General features: G+C 44.8%; 1 protein-coding gene across 3 annotated transcripts in view; it reads left to right on the top strand.

Annotated features, from left to right (window-relative positions):
* The window catches only part of LOC122552550 (V-set and immunoglobulin domain-containing protein 1-like), a 93252-nt gene extending 88308 nt beyond the window's left edge, over nt 1-4944 (top strand). For all 3 annotated transcript variants that reach the window (XM_043695245.1, XM_043695246.1, XM_043695244.1), the window contains one exon: nt 2975-4944. In XM_043695245.1, the coding sequence (XP_043551180.1) occupies nt 2975-3091 (117 nt within the window). In that variant the 3' untranslated portion in view covers nt 3092-4944. The remainder of the gene's footprint in view (nt 1-2974) is intronic.
* Nucleotides 4945-12350: the final 7406 nt, after the last annotated feature.

Here is a 12350-nt window from a genome sequence, read left to right as displayed (position 1 = left end):
GCTGACCTGTATGAGAATTGTATTTAGCTGCCTTGATCTTGTCTAACACAAAACAAAGATCAGTGTCCATTTTCAAATGTGCCATGGACTTCCTGCTTTACTTTTTGTAGATGAATAATTCCAGATTCCCATTCTACTAACCTCTGTGGAATTGTTTGCTGACATTATCCCTGAGCAACCTCTAACTCCAGTTGTAATCTCATGGCTCCTGATTCTGGATAAACCTTGAGAGAGGGAGAACAAGTTGGAAAGGTGTATTGTGACTGGCTGTATTCTCTGGTCATGTGACCTTTCTAGTGTCAGGTGCTACCCCTGCCTTGATTGTGACCCACCAGCTCCATTTAAACCTGAGCCTCCTCCCCACTCCTGTGGAGCTGGTTGGAGTACCCCAGGTCCTACCAGCCAGACTCTGTAAGAGTTACTCAGTGATCTGCTGAGCCACAAAAACCTCGCTGGAAAGATGGTTGCTTCAAATCATCAGGAAGTCATTCTGAATGGAACGATAAAATGCTCCAATTCTGATCAAGGATCTGTAATATTTTGAATTTCGATGGTTGAGCTTGATCACTGTCTTCAATCATAGACGCATAGAAATTTGGAGCCAGAGTAGGCCATTCAGCCCTTTGAGCCTGCTGTGCTATTCAAGATTATCATGACTGAACATCCAACTCAATCGCCTGTTCTCTTGTTTTCCCATCCCTCCATACCATTTGATCCCTTTAGACCTATGTTTATCTCCTTCAAAATATGTAATGTTTTGGCTTCAACCACTCTCTGTGTTAGAGAACTCCACAGGCTCCCAACTCTGTGGGTGAAGACATTTCTCCTCACCTCAGTTCTGAATGGTTTACCCTATCTTCTTTGACTGTGATTCTTGATTTGGATTCCCAGGTTATTGGGGACATCCTTCCTGCATCTTGTCCAATCAAAATATTAAAAGTTTCTATGACAAACCTCTCATTCTATGAAACTCCAGCAATATTGTCCTAATCAATCCAACCTCTCTTCATAATCTTGTTTGCTATGCTGTGTTTAAAGGCTTGTCTAATCATAAGTGCTACAGGTTCTAAACTTGAAGAGGGCCTTGTCTTAAACAAGGAAAGATAGTTTATTACATGATAGCAATTGGTACAAGTTACACTGACCATCTTCAAGTAGTCTGGAACTAAGTGTGACTCAACTGGGATCTCATTCAAGACTAATATTTTCTATCCAAGAATGTGTGACAAATGAGATTGGGTGGAGCTTAGTGCCATTGCAACATTAACTCTTTCAGAATCATTCCCTTATAGAGCAGAGCAAGGTCTCTGAATTCTCCCTTAACTCTGAGGTAACTCTGTCAAAGGTTTGTCAAGGTTGCTTTCTCCTCCATCCCTGCTCTCTTCTTCTGTTGTTTGGTTCCACCTTATTGGGCACCCTGTTGGGAGGGGTTTGAAATGTTCCCTTTATCAATGTTTTTTCTTTATTCCTTCACATGATTGGAGATTCATGGGTTAGCTCAGCATTTATTATCCAATGCCACGGGAAAGTGGTGGTGAGCTGTGTGTGGAGCAAACTAGCACTGAGTGCCGAACCAAACATGCTCGGTTTTGATGGAAACGGTTCTGTTTCTGTGAAATAGTTTATAATCAGTCTGCAGGTACAGACAGCCTCAGCCACAGATTGCAGCCAATGTCTTAGCAATTGGAGTGTGTTTTCTCATGGCTTATGAGGTCAGGCTCTCGGATTTGATTTGTGTTGTCTATGGTTTGGAAAACCGAAGTTTAAACTATACAAGTGACTTTTACTAAGGAAGGGAATCAAGGATTATGAGGGAAAAGGCAGGAAAGTGGAACTGAGAATTATTAAATCAGCCATGATCTCATTGAATGGCAGAACAGACTTGATGGGCAGAATGGTCTACTTTTGCTCCTATGTCATGTGATCTGAAAATGGAAAAAACTTTGACCAGTATGATGGAAAAATCTGAAATCCTTCGTCTCTTCTTCATGCAGTGATTGCCTCTCTATCCTATGCTGACTCCTTACTTGCACGAGCTCCCTGAATGGAACCTCCTGCACAGTCACCCTCATCTTCAGTTTACCCTCACCCTCAGTTTGCCCTCCAGCTAGTGTCTTTTATCAGTATTTGGGCAAGCCACCTACAATGCATCTGTGGAGGACAGCTGAGAGCTCTCCTGAGCCTCCCCATTGCAGAATCTTGTCTGATGGTAGATGTTAATGTTCATGTTGGACACTATTTGCTGGATAATCCAGAATATGTGAGGAATTTCACTGACAGCCCAGTTCACCAGGCCTGTAGTGTGCTGTACTTGCCTTTACAGAAAGCTATGCATATCGATACACAGGACCTTGTTCTTTGAAGCCAAAAGGATGCCCTTATTCTGTATTTGATTCAAATTAGCAAGATATGTGACATGCATGCTGGTTCATTGACCAGTCAGCTTCAACCTGATTGGTTTTAAATTTAACAAAGCCTGGCAGTTAACTGTCAAACAGCACCATTGGATATACTCTCCATGACAACCCTTCTAACAATCAGAGTTCAGCACGCTCCTCTCCTGTAGTTTTAATATTGGATGGTATTATTTGTATTCTTATGGAATATCCTTATGAGTGCATTTGAACATGAAACTTTGTTAAAATGATCTTTAATTAGCAATACGCAGGTTCCTTTACCGGCAAAATGATTATTTGAACTGCCCTTCCCCCATTTCAGTACCCCAGCTGGCACTGTTTCTGCTAGGAGGAAGGGCTGTGGGTTCATCAAAGAGAAGCTTCTGGAGCTGTTCAAAGGGCCTGTACCTTTAGTTGAAAGCCTGTTGGGACCTTCACATCCAACGATCGGATCCAGACTTTGTCCCTGATGAGCGGTTGAAGAGTTTGTTCTCTGGTGCAGTATGTGCGGAGAGTGGGTGCAGAAGGGGCTTGATACTAGCTGTAGTAAAAATTCTGTATCTTCCATTGTGTTTCAGTTGGAGGAAGGGGAGCTGTATTACGCTGATATCCATTTCTTCCGAAAGAAAACCACAGGACAAGTTATGGTGATGACTGAGGAGACAACTGAGTACGCTACCATTAAACATACATAGAGAAGAGAAATCAATTCTTCTGCAAGTGACGAGGAGCAGTGTTTGCTACCATTAACTCCAAAATCAGCAGCAACAGGGATAATGGGTCATCACAATCGCTTATTGATATTTCTGCTTGATAACTATTCCTGAATTTCCAGGATGCAGCTTCCTGACAGATTGAAGTCTCTGGGCAGTGAGTCCATAAGGTGACCAGATTTTTAAGTTAGAAACCAAGATGAGTTTAACAGGCATGGGAAAGAGGGGCATCGCTGAAGATTAACACATTGGGTGACCAGTGGGAGGAGTCTCAAGGTTGAGCATTGAAATTGGGGTGGGTGGGGAATGAGGGTGGCGGGGGTAATAGTCACATGATGACACTTTCCGGACTATCTCCAGCTGGAGTTGGTGACCTTCTCTTACACTTTGTTTCTAAAAGGTCATCCACAAAGGGGCCTTCGGTGCTAAAGACAGCTCCTTTGGAGTCCAGAACGAGGGCTCACAGTCCAAGGATATGGAGTAGGCAATTTAGGACTGAGATAACAAGAAATGTCTTCACCCAGCGATTGGGAAGCCAGTGGAACTCTCTATCACAGGAAGTGGTTGAAACTAAAACATTAACTATTTTCAAGAAGGAGTTAGACATATTTCTTAGGGCTAAAGAGATCAAAAAGCTTGGGGGAAGAGAAAACAAGAACAGGATAGTGAGTTAGATAATTAGCCATCTTCATATTGAATGGCAGAGTAGGCTCGAAGGGCTGAATGGCCTCTTCCTGCTCCTACTTTCTCTGGCAGGGGTGAGGTGAAGGCCGAGGAGAGAGGCTGAGTATTGGCAGAGGAGATACATGATGTTGACCTTGAAAAAGTTGTACCTTACTGTCAAGCCTCTTCCAAGGATATAGGATTCACTGCGCTAGGTGAAGTAATGGGGGCTTCCAGGGAAAAAAACAATTACGTCAGACTGACTCTCTCCTAAGACCCAGATTACATTCTCAGCTAGGGAAAAGATGAGAACTGAGCTATTTGAACTATTTTCGGGAAATTATCAGGAACTCAGCAGAGTTTGAGAAACTGAGACAGTCCCTTTGAAAGCCTAGGAATCTGGTCACCCCATGAGCCCACTCACCAGCAGCATTGTCTCTCAGGATGTGAGCTGAGCAGAAGCCAGAGAGACCTCCCTATTTTATTTAACTTAGATTCCTCCCCAAACTTAGCAGGAGGTTCTCCCTTGTTAAACTCAACAAAATTAAACTGCCCTGGTGACCAAGAACACCCGGATTCTGAACTCCCGAACCTCGTTCACATGCTTTCCCACTAAAGATTCATATGGACTCATCTTCGTCATATGAGACCCTTGCCTGCCTTGGGTTTTGTCATTAGCAGGGAATCAATGAGCTGATTTGAGAAGACTGACTTCAGTGTCTCATGTAACTGCGCTGAACAAAACAAACATACTTTGGACTAGGGGTTGAACCAATTGCAGATTTATTTAAGGCATTTTAGAATGGCAGGGATTTTATTTTTATTCAAATGTTTAAAGCTGGACAGATAACTAAACAATTGTGTAAAATCAAAGTAAAAATAATGAAGGTGATTTTAGTGAAGAGTGAAATGGAATGAATGCTCAGACAGAGCAGGAATCATTCTTTTCATGTGTTTGTGAGGTGCTTTTAACCTTTTGAGGTGTGTTGAAGAATGAGCTCAATGGAGGGAGTGAGTGGTTACGATCTGCAATCTTTACCCGCTCACCTGTCTCAATGCTGAACACGAAACTCACACCTTTTATTCTGAAATTGTAAAATAGTATATTTTAGGAATCCATAATGCAAGCATTTACACATTTCCTGCAATTATTAAACAGCTTCATTATTTTAGTTTCATTTCTTGTAATTTTAATGCTCTCAACAAACTGGAGTATATGACTAGATTAGATACCCAAAGGAGGACTACACAGTTTGCCTCCATATCCAAGCTTACCCGAGAGAGGGTGAAACAAGGGCTGGGGTGAGGGGTGGGGGTGTTGGGTCGGGTGGGGGTGGAGTAGGGATTAGTGAGGAGAGTTGGCCTTTGACATAAGATTGAGTAGAACGTGTCTGTAATGTTGGGAGTGTGGAAGAATGCTGTTCCATCACATAATAGACACTGACAGGCTGCTTTCCCTCCTGGCTTCAGGGTGGGATGAAGTCAGGGGCACATATTTATTTTTATTCAAATGTTTAAAGCTGGACAGATAACTAAACAATTGTGTAAAATCAAAGTAAAAATAATGAAGGTGATTTTAGTGAAGAGTGAAATGGAATGAATGCTCAGACAGAGCAGGAATCATTCTTTTCATGTGTTTGTGAGGTGCTTTTAACCTTTTGAGGTGTGTTGAAGAATGAGCTCAATGGAGGTCAAAAAAGGGAATAGGGATAACCCCGGGAATTACAGGCCTGTTAGTCTTACTTCTGTGGTAGGCAAAGTAATGGAAAGGGTACTGAGGGATAGGATTTATGAGTATCTGGAAAGACACTGCTTGATTAGGGACAGCCAGCACGGATTTGTGAAGGGGAGGTCTTGCCTTACAAGTCTTGTTGAATTCTTCGAGGAGGTTACCATGCATGTGGATGAGGGTAGAGCAGTGCAGGGTAGAGTAATTTTTATTAATGACTTGGATGAGGGAGTCGAAGGGTGGGTCAGTAAATTTGCAGATGATACGAAGATTGGTGGAGATGTGGATAGTGAGGAGGGCTGTTGTCGGCTGCAAAGAGACTTAGATATGATGCAGAGCTGGGCTGAGGAGTGGCAGATAGAGTTCAACCCTGCCAAGTGTGAGGTTGTCCATTTTGGAAGAACAAATAAGAATGCGGAATACAGGGTTAATGGTAGGGTTCTTAGTCAGGTGGAGGAACAGAGGGATCTTGGGGTCTATGTACATAGATCTTTGAAGGTTGCCACTCAGGTGGATAGAGTTTGTAAGAAGGCCTATGGAGTATCATCGTTCATTAGCAGAGGGATTGAATTCAAGAGTCATGAAGTGATGTTGCAACTGTACAGGACTTTGGTTAGGCCACAGTTGGAGTACTGTGTGCAGTTCTGGTCGCCTCACTTTAGGAAAGATGTGGAAGCTTTGGAGAGGGTGCAGAGAAGATTTACCAGGATGTTGCCTGGAATGGAGAGGAAGTCATACGAGGATAGGTTGAGAGTTCTCGGCCTTTTCCGGCCTTTTCTCGTTGGAACGGCGTAGGATGAGGGGTGACTTGATAGAGGTTTATAAGATGATCAGAGGCATAGATAGAGTAGACAGTCAGAAACCTTTTCCCCGGGTACAACAGAGTGTTACAAGGGGACATAAATTTAAGGTGAAGGGTGGAAGGTATAGGGGAGATGTCAGGAGTGGGTTCTTTACCCAGAGAGTGGTAGAGTCGGAATCATTGGCGACCTTTAAGCGGCATTTGGATAGGTACATGGATGGGTACTTAATCTAGGTTAGAGGTTCGGCACAACATCGTGGGCCGAAGGGCCTGTTCTGTGCTGTATTGTTCTATGTTCTATGTTCTCTGTTCTATTCTCTGAATAAGGGGTTGATTATTTTGGATAGAGATGTGGAGACACTTCCTGACCGACAGCAAATCTTTCAAATTCTGGACCCCAGAGATCTGTAAGTGCTCAGATCTTGAGCATATTCTAGATACAGATTTTTAGTTTCTCAGGAAGTTAAGGTTTCTAAAATTGTTATATTTTCAGGCGATGTGGACATCCCTGGCAAGGTCAGCATTTGTTGCTCATCCCTAACTCTCCTTGAAATGAGTAACATGCCATGTCATGACGGAGGAGAAAGTGAGGATTGCAGAATCTGGAGATCAGAGTCAAAACGTGTGATGCTGGAAATGCACAACTGGTCAGGCAGCATCCGAGGAGCAGGAAATTCGATGTTTTGAGCATAAACTTTTCATCAGGAATGAGGGGGTGACCCAAGGAGGCTGAGAGATAAATGGAAGTGGGGGTGGGGGTGGGGCTGGGGCTGGGGGAAGATAGCTGGGAATACAATAGCTGGATGGAGGTGGTGATAGTTTGGAAAGGAGGATGGAACGGATAGATGGGAAGGAAGATGGGCAGCTAGGACAGGTCAAGAGGATGGTGCCAAGTTGGAAGCCTTGGACTAGGGTGAGGTGGGGAGAGGAGAAATGAAGAAACTGATGAAATTGACATTGATCCCATGTGGTTAGAGGGTTCCAAGGCAGAAGATGTGGCGTTCTTCCTCCAGGCGTCAGGTGGCTAGAGTTTGGCAGTGGAGGACACCCAGGACTTGCATATCCTTGGTGGAGTGGGAGGGAGAGTTAAAGTGTTCAGCCATAGGCTAGTGGGGTTTTTTTAGTGAATGTGTCCCAGAGATATTCTCTGAAGCATTCCACAAGTAGGCATCCTGTCTCCCCAGTGTAGAGGAGATCACACCCAGAGTAACGTACACAGTAGATGACCTCTCACCCTTGCAACACGCAGCCCTCCACTCCCTCCATTCCAACCACAACCTCACCATCAAACCAGCGGACAAAGTGGGGGGCGCAGTGGGAGTTTGGCACACTGACCTGTACACCGCAGAAGTCAGGTGCCAATTCGTATACACTTACTCTTACTGCTCCCTGAGCACAACCTCACATCACACCACCAAACTATTATCTCGCAGACCATCCACAACCTCACCACTTCAAGGGATATAGCATCCACAGGCTCCAAACTCATTGTCTGGGAATGCCACACCACCCGATTCTACCTTCCACCCAAAATCCACAATCCTGACTGCGCCAGCCTACCCATTGTCTCAGTTGCTCCTGCCCCACCAAACTCTACATACCATCATGTCCTTCTTTGTTCAGGTGCTCCACACATACATTCAGGTCACCACCCACGCCGTCCACCTCCTCCATGACTGTAGTTTCCCTGGACCCCAACACCTTATCTCCACCATGGACATTCAGTCCCGGTATACATCCATCTGACATGACAAAGGTCTCCAAGACCCTCCGTTACTTCCTTTCCACCAACCCAACCAGTATGCTTCCACTGACAAACTCATCTGATTGGCTGAACTGGTGCTCACTCAATTTCTCCTTCCAATCCTCCCACTTCCTCCAAACCATGGGGACCCGCATGGCCATCGGCTATAACTGCCTCTTTGTTGGGTACGTGGAACAGTCTATCTTATGCAGCAACACCAGCACCATTCCCCACCTTTTCCTCTGCTACATCGATGACTGTATCAGCCCACCTCATGCTTCTGCAAGGAGATTGAATGGTTCATCAATTTCACAAATACCTTCCGCCCTGAGCTCAAATTCACCTGGATCATCTCAGACACCTCCCTCCCCTTCCTGGACCTGTCCATTTCCATTTCTGGCAACAGACTCACCGGGGACATCTACTTAAAACCCACTGACTTGCACAGCTACCTGGATTACACCTCCTCCCACTCTGCCTCCTGTAAAAATGCTGCCTCTTACTCCCAATTCCTCTGCCTCTGCTGCATCTGCTCCCAGGAGGACCAATTCCACCACACAGACCATCCCAAATGCCCTCCTTCTTCAAGGACCACAATTTCCCCTCCCAGTGGTCAACAATGTCCTCCAGTGTATCTCCTGCACTTCCACCCTTGAACCCCACTACTCCAAGCACAGCAAGGACAGACCCCCCACTCCCAATCCTCACCTTCAACCCACCAACCTCTGGATACAAGGCATCATCCTCCACCATTTCTGCCATCTACAAACAGCCCTCACCACCAGGGATATATTTCCCTCTCCAGCCCTGTCTGTCTTTCAGAGAGACCATTTCCTCCGTGACCCCCTTGTTAGGTCCACAGCCCCTACCATTCCACACTCCACTCCCAGAACCTTCCCTTGCCACCACATGAAGTGTAAAACTTGCACCCACACCTCCCTACTCACCACCGTCCAAGGCCCCAAAGGATCCTTCCACATCCGTCAGAGATTTACCTGCACTTACACACGTCATCTACTGTGTCTGTTGCTCTGGGTGTGGTCTCCTCTGCACTGGGGAGAGAGAATGCCTACTTGCGGAACATTTCAGAGAACATCTTTGTGACACAACCATTAAAAAAAAACACCACCCTGTGGCCGAACACTTCAACTCCCCCTCCCACTCTGCCAAGGACATGCAAGTCCTGGGCCTCCTCCACTGCCAAACCCGAGCCACCTGATGCCTGGAGGAAGAATGCCTCATCTTCCACCTTGGGAACCTGCAACCACATGGCATCAATGTCGATTTCACCAGTTTCTTCATTTCCCTTCCCCCCCAACCTTATCCCAGATCCAACCCCCCAAACATGGCACCTCCTTTTTGGACTGCCCTACCTGTCCATCTTCTTTCTCACCTATCCACTCCACCCTCCTCTCTGACCTATCACTGTCACCCCCCACCTTCATTGACCTATCGCCTTCCCAGTTTCCTTCTACTCCAGCCCCACCCCTCCCATTTATCTGTCAGCTCCCTTTGGCCACACCCTCATTCCTGATGAAAAGCTCATGCTCGATAGGTCATCTGTCCTGCTCCTTAGATGCTGCCTGACTTGCTGTGCTTTTCCAGCACCACTCTTTTCAACTCATGTCATGACAAAGGGGCAGGTGTGAAACAGTCACGTTGAGCTTCTGAAGTCACTTGTCAGCTGGAGCAGGTAAAGATGACAGATGTCCTTCCCTGAAGGGCATCAGTGAATCCCAGAGGGGCTCTTACAACAGTAGGTGACAATTCTCATGGTCTCCATCATTGAGACACTTTCAATTCCAGACTTGACTAACTGAATGTAAACAGTGCTACATCGCACAGTGGGGTTTGAACGAGTGACCCAGAACATGAGACTGGGCCCCTCGATTGTTAATTTAATCACGTTACCACTTTTCCACCATCTGTGGGATCAGGTAGGAAAATAGAGATGAGGCAGAAGATCAGACGTCATTGTATTGGAGTGAGAGGAGCAGATTTGATGAGCAGAATGGTCTGCTCCTGCTGTGCTTTGCATGCTCTTAGCAATCCTTGCAGAAAGAGAAGGTAAAAGTTCAAATGACATAGGGTGATCTTAGGTCAGGCCCGGCTATTGATGGACAGCAGAAATGTCCTTCAAATTCACTGGATTAATTTGAAGATTAACTGGAAGGAAGATGAGAGCTGGTTTTCTTGAATTAGGAGTTTCAGTTGGTTAAAAGCTTGCTTAAGCCGGCTTGCAAGTAGCATTGAGAGATATTGCAAAGAGGGAGTATTTCCTCATTGCAATGAAAAAAAGAGAAAACCAGAAACAATTTCAAAAGAATTTGTGTTGTAGATCACGTGGCCAACACCACAATGGTTCTTCACAACCTCTGCAAATGCACTGTGTAAATTGTCCTATGTATGTAACTGTATAACATCTGGACCCTTGTTTGTGCTTTTCATTGAAAATAACAATTGTATTTTTTCTTAATTATCAATGTTCAGGTGGGATATGAATCTCTCTGATTTCCACATAACAAATACTTTGGATTCACTTTATTTCAAACTGTCTCCAAACTCTGTGTGTAATTTATTAAACTGCAATGAGGCAGGTTTGATCAGACCAACATCAACACTCTCAAGGACAGATTTAAAAACCTAGGTCAAAGGGAAGGTTGCTCAGTGACCCTGAACCAGCCTCTCCTCCGACTGAACACGAAGCTAAAGGTGTTCTTGGTCTGGCTTTGGGGAAACAATGTCAGTGACCCCTTGAATTAGCATCTTCACCACTTTTTATCTGAGTGCATCTGTAACTTACTGTGCACCCTTAACCATTTGTAACATCCAATTATTTCAAATGTACCTTTTTACAGGGAGTTAATTTTACAAACGCTCTTCAATCCAGAGTACTGAAAGGGGATGAGCCATAAAACAGATTGTTTCCTAACTCTTACCCTCGAGCTGTGCTCATGTTGTCGTTGTAGTTGGAGAAGGCCATTCAGCCCCTCAAGCCTTTGCTGCTGTTCAACGTGATCATGTGATCATCTCCAACTCCATTACTATTTTCATCTGCAAGGACAAGGGCAGTAGATATTTGGGAACACCACCACCTACAAGCTTCCCTCCAAGTCACTCACCATCCTCACTGTTCCTTCTGTGTGGCTGGGTGAAAATCCTGGAATTCCCTCCCTAATCTCATTGAAGTCAACCTACAGCCCAAGGGCAACAGGTAGGAAGCCCACCACCTTCTTAAAGGGCAATTAGGGACAGGCAATAAATGCTAGCCTACATCCCGTGTATCCAGTTCTAAAGAATGTCACTGAATATGAAACTTTTGTTTCTCACTGTATAGATGCTGCCAGACCTGCTGAGTTTCTCCAGCACTTTCTGTTATTGTGTCAGGTCTCTAGCATCTGAATTCTTTGTTTTAATTTGGCATCCTGACTATGTCTCTGTACTAATCACCCAGAGGCACAGATCAGATTTTACTGTGGGCATCTAAAACCCATTGTGTTCGACTTGTGGAAAAAAATCTTGTTAATAATGATCCTAAAACTGCTGCATTGTCATAAAAATTCATCTAAACCCCTACTTTACTTTGGGATTGGAAATCTGCCATACATACCCCTACAGCTGAGTTTGAGAAAATGTTAGAGTCTATAATTAAGGAAGAAATCACTGGATATTTCAAAAATCTTAATGTCACCAAACAGATTCATCATGATTTTGTGAAAGGTGAATCAATTTTAAAAAATGTACTGGAGTTGTTTGAGGATATAACAAGCAGTGATGATAAAGGGGAACTGGTAGATGTAGTGTTTTTGGACTGTCAGAAGCATTCAATAGGGTACCACAAGAAAAGGTGTTTGCGCAAGAGAGGAGCACATGGTATTGGAGTAGAATATTAACACAGGTAGAGGATTAATTACCCATTAAGCCCTGACATGGACCTTGTACAAATTAGGAATCTTGAAATTTTGACCCTTGCCCATCTTCCCGAGTTGAGCAGGTCTCTGCCAATGAGACAATGGCATGCGCCCACCCCTTGGAAATACCTCTTCTTGTTCAGACTTTCTAGTGGTGCCTCCTGTACAACTGATTACTCCACGAGTTGGTGAGCTCAGTTGGCAGGATGGCTGGTTTGATATGCAAAGTGATACCAACAGCATGGGTTCAATTCCCCACCAGCTGAGGTTATCATGAAAGACTGTCTCCTTACCTGAGGCTTAGTGATGCTCAGTTGAAATCTTGGGGCGGCACGGTGGCTCAGTGGTTAGCACTGCTGCCTCATAGCACCAGGGTCCCAGGTCCGATCCCA

Source organism: Chiloscyllium plagiosum, chromosome 9, assembly GCF_004010195.1.
Source record: "Chiloscyllium plagiosum isolate BGI_BamShark_2017 chromosome 9, ASM401019v2, whole genome shotgun sequence".
Taxonomy (NCBI): Eukaryota; Metazoa; Chordata; class Chondrichthyes; order Orectolobiformes; family Hemiscylliidae; genus Chiloscyllium; species Chiloscyllium plagiosum.
The sequence above is the reverse complement of the archived record's forward strand: the minus strand, read 5'-3'. Positions and strand labels throughout refer to the sequence as shown.